At 38.9% G+C, this 19352-nt stretch overlaps 1 protein-coding gene across 2 annotated transcripts in view; it reads left to right on the top strand.

Moving 5' to 3' along the window:
• Positions 1-3597: 3597 nt before the first annotated feature.
• The window catches only part of CRBN (cereblon), a 29903-nt gene continuing 14148 nt past the window's right edge, over positions 3598-19352 (top strand). Inside the window, exons 1-5 of one of the 2 annotated variants that reach the window (XM_028843227.2) lie at positions 3598-3668; positions 7977-8080; positions 8982-9184; positions 10314-10463; positions 15405-15564. In XM_028843227.2, the coding sequence (XP_028699060.1) occupies positions 3602-3668; positions 7977-8080; positions 8982-9184; positions 10314-10463; positions 15405-15564 (684 nt within the window). In that variant the 5' untranslated portion in view covers positions 3598-3601. 2 annotated transcript variants of the gene reach the window in all.

Genomic DNA, 19352 nt, shown 5'->3' with positions numbered 1-19352 from the left:
ATTAGCCAGGACCAGGTCAGGTGATATCATCAGCCATAGAGGAGCTTGGGGGAATAGAGTGGGCTCATTATTATAGGCTTACAGCAAAACATGACCCCGTAGCAGAGTACACTATTGCCCCAAACAAAATTAGAGTTCTTGGCAAGGAAGGAAAGAGGAATTGCTGTTGAGTCAGTAGGAAATCGGTGTCTGCCAGAACTGTGCAATTTATCTTTCATTTAATGAACATTTTTTGAGCAGCTTTTAAATGCCAGAACCTGTTCTTGGGAGCAGAAATCCCCAATCCAGACTTTATACTTTTGAGTGGGGAGAAATGAGACTGTTTTTAAAAGTAAGCCTCATAGTATTTTATTATTATATTATTATTATTTTGGAAACAGGGTCTCACTATCTTATCCAGGTCTCATAGTATTTTAAAAGTTGAGAAATGCTTAGATGAAGGCAAATGAAGCAGAGAAGAAGGGTAGAAAATGGTGGGAAGTCGGGGAAGAGGGTCACAATCTGACACTGGGTAGTGTGGGAAGGACTCCCCAAGGAAGGGGTATTTGACCCAAGATGTGGAAGTTACAAGGGAGAAAGTCATGCATCTATGCAGGAGGAGAGCATTCCAGCCAAAGGAAAAGGCATTTGCAAATGCCCTGAGGTGGCCATGTGTCCATGTGGTTGTGGAAGAAGAAGGTCAGTGTTGATGGAGGGGAGGGAAAGCCCACAGAGCAGTAGTGAAGTAACATCAGGGAAGGATACAGGGGGCCCACTGTGCACTATAAGGGCCACTGCAAGGGAGATGGGGAGCCAAGGAAGGGTACTGAGTGGGGAGTCACATAATCTGACTTGTGCTTTAACAGGATCGCTCAGACTTTGTTGAGAAAGCACTGTAAGAACTAAGGGTAGAAGCCGAGAAACCAGGATTGATGCTATTGCCATACTCCAGACAAGAGATAATCAACTGCTTAGACAAGAGTGGTAGCATTCTTTAACACATTAAAAAATATGTAGAGGCTGGGCGTGGTGGCTCATGCCTTAATCCCTTAATCCCAGCACTTTGGGAGGTGGAGGTGGGCAGATTACTTAAGTTTAGGAGTTCAAGATCAGCCTGGGCAACATGACAAAACCCCATCTCTACAAAAAATACAAAAATTAGCTGGCTGTGGTGGCTGGTGCCTACGGTCCCAGCTACTCTGGAGGCTGAGGCAGGAAGATCACTTGAGCCCAGGAGGTGGCAGGTGCAGTGAGCCAAGATTGCACTACTGCACTACAGCCTGGGACAGAGCAAGACCCTGTTGCGAGAAAAAAAAAAATTATCTATCTCTCTATCTATATGGGGGGGAGAGAGAGAGAGAAAATACAAAAAAAACAGGGGGGTGGGGAGACAGAAATGTCTTCTCCCAGTATACATATCCGTTGCTGCTAATATTGCGTAGAAGCCAGAAATCGAAAGAATGATAGTCTCTTTCATTTATGTTTTCTCCCATCTTCTACCACCCTTAATTCTGCACTATTAAAGTTAATTCTTGAGCTGTAAGACAGTGATCTATGAACCTATATATTTCTTTTCCCTCTGGTTTGCAGAGTTCCTTATCCATTGATACTTCATGCAAGCAAGAGGAAATGTGAGGAACAACTCAGTATGATATCTTCTTTCAGGATAAAGTTACCAAATTAAACATAAATGGTAAATGATCATGTTTTTCTTTTGGTTTTAATGACCAGTGCTTAATCCAAGAAACCTGCTTGCTTAGATATTTTTGTTCAATGATCATCTGTTGTTATCCCTATTGAAAGGTGTAGCTATGGATGACTGGGTAGACTCTGGAGGGATAACATGAAGGAGGGAGCAGATGGTGAATGTGAAGAGAGGGGAGAAAAAGAGGAGAATGGGGGAGTAAAAGATACGCAGATGTGAGCTCTGGTGATCTGCAGCAATGCACAAAAGAAGAAAGAAAAACAGTGCTTTTCCAGCCACATCTGTGGACTCCACCAGGCTTACAGCTGTGCTTTCTTGTCCAAAGAATTCTTGATTGACCCAGGGTTCAGACAATTCTGATATCACCTCTGGGGAGAACGACTGGAAAGTCAGAGCTTACTTGTTTAGAAGCCAGATGCTTGCATAAAGAAAATTCTGCTGCAGGTAAGCACAGGTTATTGAAATTCTACAAACTATAATGAGACTGATAATGCTACAGCATCAAACACACACACATATTACTTAGTGCATGCTCCCTGCTTGCCCGCGTTCTCTCTTTCACGTGTGCACACACACGCACACCCACACACCGGCCATTCCCTCATCGTTCTGTTCTGCTATTGTGGCATATAATCATCCTTCAATTGACTGGAGTGATCACCTTAACTCTGTTAACTCATTATGTAGTATATGTAATTGTTATTAACCTAATCGTATATTGCAGACATTATTAACTGGAACAAATAGGAGACACTATTTGGTTTATTCTTATTTTGCAAACGGGTGAATTGAGGCCTGAGGCCATAAGTGATTTGACCAAGACCACAGACTGATTCGGAGACAGGAGGCAAAATGACACAGGAATGATTCACAAACCTCTGTCACAAGGGAGTTTTCCGCTTGTAACTTATCAGGGAGGCAAATTTTCTGAAATCATTTTTTCAAATCTAGATCCATGACTTTGCTGTTGAGCAACGCTGCTGCTGCCTCTCAGCCTCCACCCACCACCACCTCTACCATGTTCAGCTGTTTTATCTCATTTAAGGATTTTTCAGTTTTCCTTCCTCGCCGAAAAAATGATATTGAAAGTACACTACGAAAACTTTCGTCCACCCTCCAAAACAAATATCTTGCCAGTCACAACTCCACCATTATAACAGAATTATCTTCATTTTTTACATAGTCTTTATTTCTTTTTTGCCACAGTGACTTGTTTTTACATAGCTGAAGTCATAATGAGTAGGTTAGTTTACATTTAGACAGTTTTATTTACCAATTATAGGCGTTTTCCATTCTGTGGAATCATTTCAAGTATGTTTCTGATTAATACTTGTTGATTTTGTAATGTAATGTACATATATGGAAACTACTGAAGTTATTGAAGTTACATGTACATATATTGAAACTACTGAAGAAAATCAGCAATAATTTAACCACCCTCGGAATAACTGATGGATTTCCCCAGCCTTCACATATATGCTTATTTTATATATGCTTCATATTTTAAGAATTGAAACTATTGCTGCATGTACAGGTTTCTATTTACTCCCTACCCTCTTCGTTTAAAAACAAGGTGGAGACTAAAGGCTCTCAGCCTCAGTTTCTCCATATGCAAAATAGTACGATTAAATAAGTCATGCTAAAGGCTGGAACAAGGTGAGGACTCTGCAGCGTGTACGCCGGGCACTCAGCCCTGGATGGCGGGGGACGGCGTTCTGTCCCTGGTGCGGAGCGCAGGCCTGTAATTGTCCCTTCCGCCTAGGGCATCACTCCCAGGCCTGGGTACGCGCCGCCGTCTGCTCCTCTGGGGCCGCCAGGGGGCGCTGTGGCCCCGGTGCGCGGCAGCGGCGAGACGCGGACCCTCCCCCGGAGTCTCCGGCACCGCCCTGTCCCAGCCTCCTTTGCGGGTAAACAGACATGGCCGGCGAAGGAGATCAGCAGGACGCTGCGCACAACATGGGCAATCACCTGCCGCTCTTGCCTGGTAACCGCCCGGAGTAGTTCCCTGTAGTCGGGAGTGCGGCGAGGCCCGGAGCCGCTAACGGTGCAGCTGGGCCTGGGAGGCGGGTGTGGGGGCGCCGAGACTGGCCAGCCAGCCCAGCAGGGCCGCACCAGGAGGCTGCTTCACGTCGGCCCTTGGCCAGCGATGGAGTCGCGGCACCTTCTTCGCTGCTCTGTTGCCCCGAGCCGTGAGCCAGGGTGTCGGGGGACGTTTGCTCTTAAGAACAGGAAACTCATCTTCTCCATCCTCCCTGTGTCCTGAGTGTAGCTCCTAGGAAATGCTCTGGAACTAGAGGGCCGGGTCAGATTCACAGCTGTTACTTTTGCTGGTTTCCTTCCTTTTAATAAGAGTGACAGCTAACATGTACTAAGCACTAACCGTGTTACGAGCCTTGCACTTAACGCTTTGCCTGCATTTCGCCTTTTAATCCTTTCCACATCACTTTTCAGTTTCTGATTTGATCAGCGAGTATTGGATTGCAGATTAGTTCAGTGACTTGCGCAAGGTCACACAGCAGAGTTAGGATTCCATCCCGGGTGTGTCTGTCATTATCTCTCTAAATCCCTTCTCTATTTTGTTTTTCTTACTGTTGGTCTGTTTTTCTCAGGCATGTACGATTATGTTTTATCAGAGATACTTAGTTTTTCTTTTTCCTGTATGTTGTGTGAAATGTTTAGACTTTGGCCTTGTGTTGAAATACTGAACAGAAAAAAAAAGGCATGGAATATTGTATAAACTTCTCATGCAATGCCTTTCAAGAGATGCTTTCCAAAAGGCGTATCATCCAAACTTGAGACTATTAACTGAGTCCCTTGGTTAATCAAGTATGTTAGGTGTTGTGGAGATGAAACGAGAGATAATACACAATCTGATACTTGAGGTTTACTGTCTAGGCGGGGCTGCTGAGAATATAACTAAACATAAATCAACTGCAGAGGCAGTTGATTTAGGGCCAGATAAATGAATGCTATTGTGGTTCTTCAGAGGCAGAAGTTGTTCAAGGGTCAGAGGAGCTGGGAAAAAGCCTTTCAAGGTAGATCAGGAGACATCCAAAAGCACATATTTAGGATATGGTTGTGGAACATAAGGCCTAGGAGGTAGATTGGGTTTAAGTTGCTGGGAAACTGGCATCTCTTGCCAGTGTGTTTGGGGTTTTTCCCGTGGATTGCCAAGAAACAGTTTTCGGTTTCAGGTAATTGCCTAAGGAAATCTATGCTTGGAAGATTAATTTGTCCACTAGTAGCAGCATGGAAGAGACTGAGTGCACGCCCACCATATAGGAGAGAACTTTTCTATAAAAATAAACCATAGTCAGTGGTTGTTCTTGAAGCCATCCTAGCTGAATTGACACAAGGGTAAGTGTGCCAGCCTTTGATGGAAAGCTGAGCTGTTTTTTCAGAGACATTAGCCCTACTCTCTGTGCCAATCCGGTGTTTCAGGGAGAATGGTAAATAGAAGAGGAAGGATACTGATGTTCTGTCGGCATTCACATGGTGCTTCTGCATGAGATGAGTCATCAGACTTCACTGTGATAGCTCTGAACAGTCAGCGTGTTTTGTGTGTGTGTGTGTGTGTTTCAGAAAAACATCGGGAGAGGGCCCAGAGATGATGTAGATATAGCAATAATGCCTTTCCAAATTATGTAAATTTTATTTGTAGGAAAACATTGGACTTTCCATAATTCCATGTAGTACGAGTTGTTCTGAAGAATAAGTCCTCTAAGTTGCAACAAAAAGCTTTATAGTTGAGATGTGAAGAATTTATCCTAGGCAAATGAAACAATAAACATAACTGAGTATGGGAAAGTGGGTTTTAGCCATATTTATGAAAAAAAAGTTACTAAAGAAATTATTTAGAGACTAGGAGTCAGAAGAGTTAAAATGTAAATTTTTAACAATATTAATTCCAGCCTTTGAGCTAATAGTTTATCTTTTAAACTTTCTGTAGTAGAGCAATAAAGTGGATCGTGCTGCATGCCAAGTGATAGCCATGCTGTCAGCGTTGGAAATACAAAGAATTTGATACAGAATATTTTTCTCATCCATTTAGATTGCCCTTTTTTATCTTTTGGTGAAACTTACATGTTCCAAGGAAAATTTGTATGAAGTGTTAGACCATTGACTATTTACATATAAGTTGAAGTAATTCTGTTTTTGACAAAGTTTTGTATCTGGGAAATTGTAACAATGAATAGAAAGTCCAAGGCAGTTACCATATTGAAAAACATTTTTATTTTCTGTCAGGGACCTGGCTACAGGTGGTTTGACTTAAATAATGATATGTAAAGGAAAAAAATGATTATTTTGTATTGACATTTTATTGATTTAGAAGTTTGTTTGGGGCGTTTAAAAATATAGGAACTGGGAGGTGAGAAATGAGATTCAGTAATTCTTTATTGTTAGTCTAGGCCAGGGTTTCCCAACCTCAGCACTTGACTTTTGGGCTGGAGAATTCTTTGGGTGGGATTGTCTTTTGCATTGTAGGCTATTTAGCTGCATCCTTGGCCTCTACCCACTAGATGCCAGTCAGACTCCCTTAGTTATTACAACCAGTATCCCCTGAGGGGCAAAATCACCTGTGGTTGAGAATCACTGGTCTAGGATAGGAAATTTACTCATAGTTTGTATGAAACGGACAGACTCACAGTTAGTATAATAGCATTTGTATTGTGTAGCATTTTCTAATTTTCTTTGCTGTCATTGGTAACATCTAGTTTTCTAAGACGTTCTTCTAAAATGTTTTATGCTTCATGCAACTTTATTTTTAAATTTAAAATTACTAAGCAAAATAGTATGAAAATGATTGCAAAAATTTCTTTTTTTCTTTTGAGATGGAATCTTGCTCTGTCACCCAGGCTGGAGTGTAGTAGCACAATCTCAGCTCACTGCAACCTCCGCCTCCTGGGTTCCAGCAATTCTCCTGCCTCAGCCTCCCCAGTAGCTGGGATTACAGGCACCTGCGACCACACCCGGCTAATTTTTGTGTTTTTAGTAGAGATGGGGTTTCAACATGTTGGCCAGGCTGGTCTTGAACTCCTGACCTCAAGTGATCTGCCTGCCTCGTCCTCCCAAAGTGCTGGGATTACAGGTGTGAGCCACCACACCTGGCCTTCACTTTAAAATAATGTAGTGACAGCCACGGAAATGTTATCATTAGAAAAATGCTATGAAATTCTTCCTGCCAGATTATCTTTCTCTGTTTTAATTAACAGATCTTGCCTGCGTTGGTTTCTTTTCTTACTTATGTAGGAACTCTTTCAAGTTGAGAGTTTGAGAGAACGTTAGAGGTTGACGTGTTTAAGCCTGTCATTTTGCAGATGAGGAAACTAAAATTTAATTGGGCAGAATGAGTTGTCTAAGGTGTTAAAATTAGTTTCTGGTGAGGGAGAAGAGAAAAATCTCCCATATAGAAGAATTTTAAATAACGTATATAGGTATTTCCCTTTCAAGGGAGTGGAGCATAACTCATCACCGCTTAAGTGGAGGCTACACCTAGTGATTTGCTTCCAAAGAGTATAATGTGAAAAGGAGGGGGAAAGGAACTTTATAGTGGGAAAACCTGACACATACTGCTTTAGCCAGGTGATCAAGGTTCATAGCAGGACTAGTTCATAATATGTAGGCTTGATATGTAATAAAAACAGCACATTGGCGACAGACCCCATTTCTAAAAAACAAAAGAATAACAACACTTCACTTTTTCCTCCCTGAAACACGTATCCTCAGTCTAATTGTGGGAATTACATCAACAAAACCCAGTTGTGGGATACTTTTCAAAATACCTGACCAGTACTCCTCAAAACTCAGAAACAAGCAAAGTCTGAAAACTACACTAGCCCAGAGGAGGGTAGGGAAACATGATAACTAAATGTAATGTGGGATCCTGGAACACAAAAAGATTAGATAAAAACTAAGGGGATCCAAATAAAATGTGAAGTTTAGTTATAGTAATGTACCAAGACTGATTCCTTCGTTGTGGCAAATGTACCATACTGATATAAATTAACTATAGGGGAAAAGGGTGTGTGACATACAGGAGCACTCTGTATTATCTTTGCAACTTCTCTATAAATGTTAAACTATTCTAAAATTCACAGTTGACTTAAAAAAAAAAAATAGCTACTGACAGAGCCCAGCATAGACCCCAGCCCTCTGACTGCCTCTTCACAGTACTGTAGAGTTTACCAAATGCATGTGGTTTTAGAAGTACCCCTTTTTTGAAGAAGGAATTATGTGTTTGAAAGGTTTTCATTCATTTTTTTTTTCTTACAATATTCTACTCTTACAGCAGAGAGTGAGGAAGAAGATGAAATGGAAGTTGAAGACCAGGATAGTAAAGAAGCCAAAAAACCAAACATCATAAATTTTGACACCAGTCTGCCAACATCACATACAGTATGTAATTTAGTGATAGATCTAATATAATAGATACACATTTAAATGTAGATAAAAGTTCATAAAAACAAGTGACTGATATTTGTATTACTAGATATCAGAAATTGTGGATGAGGACATGGGCTATTTGCCAGTAGATAAATATTTAACTATAATTTTGAAGAAGTAATACTATGTTGTGGTGGAATTGTTTGAAGAATTGTTGCTCTTTATAGTCTTTCTAGTAATTGAGCTATTAAATACTTCTCTGTACTTCTAGGTACTAGAGTGTTACTGAACATACATTTTTTACTTGCTGTTTGTGATATTTGGACATAGAGATATTTCTTGGTAAAAATAAAATACTTTGTATTAAAAAATTCTTGAATTTCTGTGTTTGTGAGATATTCTTCATAAAAGATTAGAAATTCTTCTAAGAGTTAAAGTTAGATTAAAAATTATATTTTCACATGGGATGCTTATATACCACATTTATTAAGTGTTTGTAACCCCATTTGTATTTTTTTTTTTTTTTTTTTGAGACAGAGCGTTGCTCTGTCACCCAAGCTCGAGTGACTGCAGTGGCACAATCTCGGCTCACTGCAGCCTCCACCTCCTGGGTTCAAGTGATTCCCCTGCCTCAGCCTCCTGAGTAGCTAGGATTACAGGCGTCCACCACCACACCCAACTAATTTTTGTAGTTTTAGTAGCGACAGGGTTTCACCATGTTGGCCAGGTTGGTCTTGAACTCCTGACCTCAGGTGATCCGCCCATCTCGGCCTCCCAAAGTCCTGGGATTGCAGGTGTGAGCCACTGTGCCTGGCCTGTATTTCTTTTAATGTGATTTGCTCTTTAGTCTGTTGAGCTTATATTTTTATTACATATCGATCATGACGCTGTACCTATATATGTTCTTAAATAGTACCTAGGCGCTGATATGGAAGAATTTCATGGCAGGACTTTGCACGATGATGACAGCTGTCAGGTGATTCCAGTTCTGCCACAGGTGATGATGATCCTGATTCCCGGACAGACATTGCCTCTTCAGCTTTTTCACCCTCAAGAAGTCAGTATGGTGCGGAATTTAATTCAGAAAGATAGAACTTTTGCTGTTCTTGCATACAGGTAAAATATTAGAGTCCATTTGCTTAATACATTTCCTCTCATGGGTAATTGCGGTGGTCATTGTTGAAGCCAAAGCAGGCTGTTATTATGCATGTACAGGAGAGGTTGGGTAAGAATGTGAGGTTAGGAGTTTGGTTAAGTAGAAGTTTCATAGTGCAAGTTGGAGCATTTTTGTTCATTTAATTACCATCTAACTCAGCTCTACACCTTCATACACAATTTAACTTTCTGGTATTTGAAAAATTTTTAATCATTTATATTTGATGAAAAACATTTCTGGAATCTTGGTTTCAATAACTGTCTTTATTAAAGAGAAATAGTGCTTTTTTATTTTAACCTAAAGGATTACTTTTCCAAAAGAGTGGTCTTTTCTTTCCTTGTCTCTCAAAATTCATAGGTTGTACCCTTTAAATTGAAGCTGAATGTTAAGTATCCCGTGGCAAATAAAGGAAATCTGCAGTAGAGGCAGGAAATACATACAGGAAGCTCCCACCCCAGTACAGTGCTGCCAGTAAGCAGCAGAAATGATAAGTCATTTGACAGAGTGAAAGAATGTTTGGTTTGGGAAATGAGTTTAAACCCCTGTAAGTTCTAAATTATTTTCAGTGACTAGAAATCTATTCTTTTCCTAAAATTCTCTAATCGTACTTCCTGAATCCTCCTTCTATATCCCCCATGTGATTTAAAAATAAATAAAATTGGCCAGGCACGGTAGCTCACGCCTATACTCCGAGCACTTTGGGAGGCCGCGGCGGGTGGATCACCTGACGTTGGGAGTTTGAGACCAGCCTGACAAACATGGTGAAACCCCATCTCTACTAAAAATACAAAAATTAGCCAGGCGTGGTGGTGTGTGCCTGTAATCCCAGCTACTCAGGCGGCTGGGGCAGGAGAATCACTTGAACCTGGGAGGCAGAGGTTGCAGCAAACTGAGATCATGCCACTGCACTCTAGGCTGGGTAACGCAGCCACACTGCGTCTCAAACAAATAAATAAATAAAATTATACTAGCTTTGTAGTAAGGGTTGAGTCTATAAATTGTTTACCCATATGTATTGCTTTTGCATACTTTGCATATATTTAAAACTCAAATGTTCAAAATTCTTTCCTTTTAAAATTGTCTTGGAAGCAATATACAGGAAAGGGAAGCACAGTTTGGAACAACAGCAGAGATATATGCCTATCGAGAAGAACAGGATTTTGGAATTGAGATAGTGAAAGTGAAAGCAATTGGAAGACAAAGGTTCAAAGTCCTTGAGCTAAGAACACAGTCAGATGGGTAAGAAATAACATACACCTTAATGCTCTGTGAATGTTTTATAATGAAATAGTTTTCTTGTACTTTTTTATTCTACTGACCTTTCAGATTTTGTAACTTTTAACTAGTTGTTCTCTTTCCCTTCTAAGGTATAGCCCAGTGGTTTCCAACCTTGCTATGCATCAGAATCACCTGGGAAGCTTTTAAAACTATAGAAGCTTGAGTTTCAACCTCATCTCCCATCTCCAGAGAGTGATGAGGCTGCAGCATCTTTTAAAAATGATTTTCAGGTGATTCTAATGTCTCTCCAGGTTTGAGAATAGTAATGTAAATCCAAAGGGAGGTGCTGTTTGGGACTTGGCTTCTTTAGGATTGAAGGCCTCTCAGAGCATAAGAGGGAGACCACAGGCTTGTGAGCTGTTTGTGTGCTCACCAGGACAGCTGTGGTTTTTGTAGCATTGCTGTGATGTTTGAAAGCCACACGGGTTACATCTGCCAACTGCTCCATCTGAGCTATAAAAGCCATTTATATTTAGTGTCCTTCTCCAGTGTGAATTTTATATCACCCAGAAATGCTATTTACATAATAAGTGATCAATAAATACTTGTAGTCTATGTGCCTTGTGACATTTAGAAATTCCCTGAGTGTACTGTTTCAGCAGTTACTCATTTTGACATAGCTCGAATGGCTGGGTTTTGCACAAATTCAAGGGATGCACATTAAAGCAGACACAGAAAAGTCCAGTTTATCTTATTTGATCCTCTTTTAAAAAGGAAACAAAGTAAAGCATTTGCCTTGATCATTGGATATTATCTCTTAAGGGAGTGCTTCTCAACTGTGGCACATCACCTCTGAGGTCTTACAGATACACAGTCCTGGTACACAATACAAGTACTAGTGAATTGGTTTCCAATTTATACCCAGAGTTGAAAATCTCATCAGACCTCTGTGTTGCCCAGGTAGTATCTTCTGAACACATGGAAGTTCTGAGTATTTTGGGGTTTTTATTTGGTGGGGTGGGGATTAAGACTGAAAAAAGAATGTGAACAGCATGAGGGCAGGAACGTTTTGTCTATTTTGTTCACATGGTGGGCATTCCTATATATTTTTTAATTATGGAAATGTTGACATGTCAGATAGCTCCTTGGAGCTAAAGAGAGCATAGAGGAATGTGAGATGGGATTGCCAGAGCTCTTAGGGTGTTTAGTTCTCTCCAGGTACTTCCTCAGAACATTCATTGTGCACACTTTGATAGCCTTACCACATTGCCCTGTCCTGATGGGATTATATGTCTGTCTCCCTCGATAGATAACCTGCTTAAGAACAATGACCAAGACTTATTTATGTTTTACTTTTAGGACCATAAATGTTATATAAATGAATGAAAGAATGATTTCCTGGGGGTGGTCTGCATTATGATAATTAGAAAACTGTTTTGTTACTGTGGATTTTGCTAACAGTTCCATTTTTAAAGTACTTCTTACTTCATACAATTTCAATTGTGAATACTATTCTAGAAACCATAAAGGAAAGTTGACTTGGGGAAAAGTATATTTCTCAGACTGTCTTGACATTAGTGAGTTTTGATTGTGGAAAAACTATTGAACACAAGATGGCAGTATATCGTTAACTCTGAAAACGAGACAAGGAATGAATGCTTGACTCTAGTAAAGATTTAACATCAGGCCACATGCAGTAGCTCATGCCTGTAATCCCAGCATTTTGGGAAGCCAAGGCAGGACGATCACCGGAGCTCAGGAGTTCGAGATCAGCCTGACCAACATGGAGGAACCCCATCTCTACTAAAAATACAAAGTTAGCCAGGCATGGTGGCACATGCCTATAATCCCAGCTACTTGGGAGGCTGAGGCAGGAGAATCGCTTGAACCCAGGAGGCAGAGGTTGCGGTGAGCCAAGATCGTGCCACTGCACTCCAGCCTGGGCCACAAGAGGGAAACTCCATCTCAAAGGAAAAAAAAAGATTACTATCAAACTGATACAGGCGGATAAGACTTGGAAAGGACACATTCTCTCTAGTATTCTGTAGACCCATTATTAAGGTCTCTCATAAGGGTATGTCTGTCTTCATTTAAAAGGCCTCTGTGGAATGAGATTTCTCTTGGCTCCACTACTTCTCTGGCCCTGTAACCACCTTCACTGGAAGTGGTGAAATGAAAGAAATTCTGGAGATGATTTAGTGCAGTCTCCTCTTTTTCTATATCAGAATGCTAAGTACTAGAGAGGTTAAGTAATTTGCCTAAACAGCAAATAAGCGACAGACCTGATTGGTTCTAGGTCCCCTGACTTCCAAACTGGTACTCCTTCCCTTATACCAGGATTTCTTCATAGCACATTTGAAACTCAAGCCACCTTCCCTTTCTCCAGTAAAATATTTAATATTCATTTGTTTTAGAGAAATAAGCATATAGAAAACTAAAAAAAAATTAAAAAATAAAAATATCCATTTGTCTTTTACCTAAATGACACTTCATTTATTGAAAGTACACTACAGAGGCCAGGTGTGGTGACTCATACCTGTAATCTCAGCACTCTGGAAGGCCAAGGTATGTGAATCACTTAAGGCCAGGAGTTCAAGACTAGCCTGACCAACATGGTGAAGCCCCATCACTACTAAAAATAAAAGAAATTAGCTGGGCATGGTGCCTGTAATTCCAGCTACTCGGGAGGCTGAGTCATGAGAATCACTTGAACCTGGGAGGCAGAAGTTGCAGTGAGCAGAGATTGTACCACTGCACTCCAGCCTGGCCAACAGAGTGAGACTCCATCTCAAAAAAAAAAGTATACAACAACCAGAATCGTGGGGGGCGGGGCGGCAGGAAGGGCATCTTCTGAACACAAAGAAATTTCTTTTTAGTAAAAACACAGGTCTCATTGACATAGGACTCTTCAGAAGTTCCTACTTGTTAGCATGTAGAGAGGAGGAGGGGATTGATATCCTGTTGGCATCACAAGAGAAGATCTCTTACCTGTCATGACTGAGACCAGTAATTGTTAGTCAGAAAGTTCGTTGAAGCTGGAAATCACAAAATGTTACACATATATAGCTTAAACATTTTATTTTAACTTAAAATGTATAAATTCATTCATTTTTCATTTGGGGAGACCAACGTCTTTTAATTGAAGCAGGTCTGCACATTGGAGATGACTGCAGACTTTCTAGCACTTTCATTGTATATTATCCGCAGTTTATACTGCTAGTTTTTCTTTAAAGAGGGATTCTAAAGATAGTCACAAGGCAATTTGAGTGCAGAAATTTTCCAGATTTGTGCGGTTTTTTTCCTATTAAAGTTGCATATACCTAAGTTGAAAGCAGTTTTTTTATGTCTCTACTTAATGTTCCTTGAAGCAATTTTATTGTTGTACTCATATTTCACTGGTTTTTATAACATTTATATAAATTATGTTGCTGTAATCACAAAACAACTCTGATAAACAGGTTGGAAAGAAAAAAAACTGGCTTATGTTAAAAACAAAACTCAGCTGCTGGGAGAACCAGCCACTGCGTATGCAGTGGATCCTGGCCGTGTTTAACCAGGTAAAGGAGAGCATTCTTTCATCCTTCAAGGCAATTCAAACAGCTTGTACTGCAGACTGTAAACATGATCTGTAAGCCACGGGATCAATAATGTTACTGTTTTTATCATAATCAAATCTTACACAATAGTTTGGTAAAGCAAAATTCTTAATTCAGTTTCCTATAACCTTAAAGAAGAATCAGATTTCTAAAAATTTCCATAGGATGGTATATACTTTTGTCTTCATAATATAATTAACAGGTTATTTGTGTTCATGAATCAGGTGAAGGAAATTGAGATTTTGTTTCTAATGAGCTCTAGTAACATAAGAACACTTGACCATAGTTTGACTATAGTAAAATGTTTTAACATTTTCCCAAATCATGTAGACAAATTTTTTGAGTATTTCTAATGAGTTTGCAGGAAGGAAATAAAGTTGGTAGAGTGAGTCTACTATTATCATTAAATTAAACCTAGGTACTTTCTAACACACTCAGCTATTTTTCCTTTTAATAAATAAGTAAAATGTCAGAATTTCATCCATAATATTTTGTGGTCAAACAGGGGTTATTATGAAAGACTACTTTAGAAGTCTTAAGTATAACTAATAAAGCAGAGACTTTTAATATATTTGACTTTGTCAGTCTGACAGTGTTTTATACTAGCATTTGAATATAGTTACATATTCTACATTTCAAAAGCTACACTCTAAGAGATACAGCGCCTCACAGGAAGATAGCTCATGCATACAACCTTCCTGTTTGCACTAGTTCATCAGATATTTGCAATTATGATATTCTCAAGTAGCATTTTGGAAAAGACTTTATTATGACATTTTAAATAACTTTTAAGAATCTAATGTATAGTTTGATCCTCTGTACAGATAAACTTTTAATGTGAAAAGGAATGCATACAGAAAGATTGCATGTAATTCCCTAGTATTATTTTAATTCATCCATGTAAATGCATTCTTGATTTTTCTCTTCCTTTCTCTACTCAGATGACTTATGGGAAAGAATAGATGTAAGAGTTAAGCAGCATAAGAAGTGGGGGGATAGAAGAGTTTGGGTGTCTAAAGAATGTTTAAGAAATTAGAAGTATCAAGCAGTAGTTAGTTGTATGTTGGTTTTTTAAAACTTTGTTTCATTTATAGACTCTGTATTTATCTGAAATGTGTAGATCTCCCTTTCCATTCCACAGTGACATTGAAAATCCATACCTTAGGCTATCTTTGGTTTTAACTTTGGTATGATTTATGAAATAAAATTATTTTCTGAAAATTTCTATATCTAAACATCAGTATTTGATGAATGTTTAAAAGATAAAACTTGGAAAATCATAGTATTTAAAATTATCACTGTTTAGAAACTTATAGTTTTAGTCGATTTTAGAAATGAATACCATGCTTGGTTCTCTTTATTTTAGAATCCAGCAAGCTAAAGTGCAAATTCTTCCCGAATGTGTGTTGCCTTCAACCATGTCTGCAGTTCAGTTAGAATCCCTCAATAAGTGCCAGATATTTCCTTCAAAACCTGTCTCAAGGGAAGACCAGTGTTCATATAAATGGTGGCAGAAATACCAGAAGGTGAGAAACTAATTTTTTATGCATCTTCAAAAAGTGAAGATAGATTGTTTTTTTCCTGTTTTAAGAAAGAAACACAACTCTCATGATTCATTCCCCAGACACCTTGTGTGGCAGTATTCCAGCTACATTTGATCATAGCTGGACCCTCTAAAAATTTCACAGGCAGCTATTTTATGTAAAAGCAGTTTACAAACACAATAAAATGTCACACAGCTGTAAGATATCCTTGTTATTATGCTTATTGGTTATATTAATCACTTATGATTTTTAATTCTGTGGGAATTGCTTATTAAACTATGATCAAATTAGATGTTTGGCTCTTGAATCATAAACATCCATTATCTTAAGGAAGGGAGGATTTATTTGGGGTAGAGTAGTAGTAGAAAAGTAGAGTCTGTTTCTTCCAGATCAGAGAGAAAAGGTTTCTTTTGCTATGTGTTTTAATGAAACGCAGTTGACATCACAAAAATTGACTTGAGACTAGGTGCTCTTTAAAAATGTTGCTTGTTTAGGCACTAATTCCTATGTTATATCCTTTCACTAAATCATAATTGTCATGTGGAAAAAAAAATTGAGGGAACCTGTTTCTATTCATTTGTGAGATGTGCACTTTTAAGTATAGTTAATATTTATAATTGCTACCTAAAGAAAAAGATTACTAGTTTCTAAATTTAGAATAATTGGGTTTTTTGAGGTTTTTCTCTTTAATATGGAAAGACTGTTTCCATTGTAACCTTAAAAGTTCTGTATTAATCATCCCTTTGTTAAGTCATGAGGATTTAATATTTTAATGTAAATACAGATTTCCAATTTAACGTAAATTATTATGGATAATTAATGAAGTGGACTTATACACTAGTTACTGTACCAAACTTTTATTGCTCTTACTGTAGAATTCCTCCAGTTTTCCACGAAAACTTGTGCAGAATGGGCACTTGATGAGCATCAGGGTTATAACCAGGTATCTATAGGACTTCCTGGTCTTATCTTTATTTCAGTTAACTGATCTGTTTCATGGTACAGTGTGTTTTGACTAGTGTTTCTAAGGAAGATTCTAATGAAGATATAATTAGACTGCTTTAAGACTCCCAAACAACCTTGAAACTAGTATTTTTTAATGTTTAATAATATTGATACTGCCTTAACAGGCAGCTTTTGTATAGCTGTGTGTATTAGTCCATTTTCATGCTGCCAATAAAGAGATAACCAAGACTAAGCAATTTACAAAAAAAGAGGTTTATTAGACTTAAAAGTTCCACATGGCTGGGGAGGCCTCACAATCATGGCAGAAGGTGAAAGTCGAGGAAGAGCGAGTCATGTCTTACATAGATGGTGGCAGGGAAAAAGAGCTTGTGCAGGAAAACTCCCATTTTTAAAACCATCAGATCTCGTGAGACTCATTCACTATCACAAGAATAGCACAGGAAAGACCCACCCCCATAATTCAGTCACCTCCCACTGGGTTCCTCCCATGACATGTGAGAATTGTGGGAGTTACAATTCAAGATAGGATTTGGGTGGGGACACAACCAGATCATATCACCGTGCAATACTTTCTTCCCTATACCAGATACAGACACTTTAAATACGCATTTGCCCTTGTTTCTTTGAACTGTGGGAAATTTTGCTTCCATAGTCATTTTAAATGTTACTGTAGAAATAAGTATGTCAGTGATCACTGTCAGTATGTGGCCCCCCAAGGAGTAGATTTGGAATATATTAAGTCATTTAGTGCCTAAAAGTATGTTTGGCACTGGTTTGCTACTGAAATATGTGGCAAGGTAACTGCATCAAGATGTTCCCTATGTGTCATCTCAATATTCACATAGTTGTGTATTTCATATTAGATATTTTTTTTCAGGGGGTACAGGCATACCACGGAGATATTGCAGGTTCAGTTTCAAACCGCTGCAATAAAGCAAGTATCACAATAAAGTGAGTCTCATGAGTTTTTTTGGTTTTCCAGTGCATATAAAAGTTTTATTCACACAATACTGTAGTCTATCACATGTATAATAAGATTCTATCTAAAAAACAATGTACATACCTTAAATTTAAAAATGCTTTATTGCTAAAAAATTCAATCATCTGAGCCTTCAGTGAATCATAATCTTTTTTGCTGGTGGATAGTCTTGTTTTGCTATTGATGGCTGCTGACTAATCAGGGTAGTGGTTGCTGAAGGTTGGGGTGACTACAGCAGTTTCTTAAGACAGCAATGAAGTTTGCCCCACAGATTGACTATTCCGTTCACAAAAGATCCCTATGCAGCGCTGTTTGATAGCATTTAAGCCACAATAGAACTTTCAAAATTGGAGTCAGTCCTGTCAAAACTTGCTGCTGCTTTATCAACTAAGTTTATGTAATATTCTGAATTCTTCATGTCATTTCAACATTCACAGTATCTTCAGCAGATTTCTTCCCAAGAAACCACTTTCTTTGCTCATCCATGAGAAGCAACTCCTAATCCGTGTTTGATCATGAGATTACAGCAATTCAGACCCATGTTTGGGTTCCACTTCTAACTTTAGTTCTCTTTTTATTTCTGTCACATCCACAGTTCCTTCCTTCAGTGAAGGCTTGAAACCCTCAAAATTGTCATCCATGAGGGTTGGAGTAAACTTCTTCTGAATTCCTGTTAATGTTGATGTTTTCACCACCTCCCATGAATCCTGATTATTCTTAATGGCACCTAGAATGGTGAATCTTTTTCAGAAGGTTTTCAATTTACTTTTTCCAGATCCATCAGAGGAATCACCATCTGTGGCAGCTATAGCCTTACAAAAAAAGTATTTCTTAGATAATAAGATTTGGAAGTCTAAATAACTCCTTGATCCATGGGTCACAGAATAGAAATTTTGTTACCAGGCATGAAAACAGCATTAATCTCCTTGTATATCTCCATCATAACTTCTGGGTGACCATGTACATTGTCAATGAGCAGTAATATTTTGAAGAGTCTTTTTTCTGAGCAGTAGGTCGCAACAGCAGGCTTAAAATATTCAGTAAACCATGCTCTAAACAGATGTTCTGTCATCCAGACTTTGTTTCATTTACAGAGCACAGGCAGAGTAGATTTAGCATCATTCTTAAGGGCCCTAAGATTTTTGGAATGGCCAGTGAGCATTGGCTTTAACTTGAAGTCACCAGCTATTAGCCCCTGAAAGGAGATTTAGGGACTTTCTCTGGATTAGGCTTTGGCTCAACGGAAATTTGTGGCTGGTTTGATCTTCTATCCAGACCATTAAAACTTTCTCCATATCAGTAAAAAGGCTTTTCGGCTTTCACCAGAGTAGCACTTTGTATTCACAGCTTGGCTGTTTGCCCCAGGAGACCTAGCGTTTGGCCTCTTTCAGCTTTGACATGCCTTTCTCACTAAGCTGTATCATTTTTAGCTTTTGATTTAAAGTGAGAGATGTGTGACTACTCTTCTTTTCACCTGAACACTTAGAAGCCATTGTAGAGTTACTAATTAGCCTAGTTTCAATATTGTTGTGTCTCAAAGTAGGGAAGCCTGAGGAGAGGGAGAGAGATGGAGGGGCTGGTGAGTGGAGCAATCAAAACACATTTGTTAAGTTTACTGTCTTAAATGGGTGCAGTTCATGGTGCCCCAAAACAGTTACAATAATAACATCAAAGTTCACTAATCACAAATCATCATAACATATAACAATGAAAAAGTGTGAAATATTGTGAGAATTACCAAAATATGGCACAGACAGGTAATTAGCACATGCTATTGGAAAAATGACTTGATAGACTTGCTTGAAACAGGGTTGCCAGAAATCTT

This window comes from Macaca mulatta, chromosome 2 (assembly GCF_049350105.2).
Source record: "Macaca mulatta isolate MMU2019108-1 chromosome 2, T2T-MMU8v2.0, whole genome shotgun sequence".
Lineage (NCBI taxonomy): Eukaryota > Metazoa > Chordata > Mammalia > Primates > Cercopithecidae > Macaca > Macaca mulatta.
This window is presented reverse-complemented; position numbering and strand designations above follow the sequence as displayed.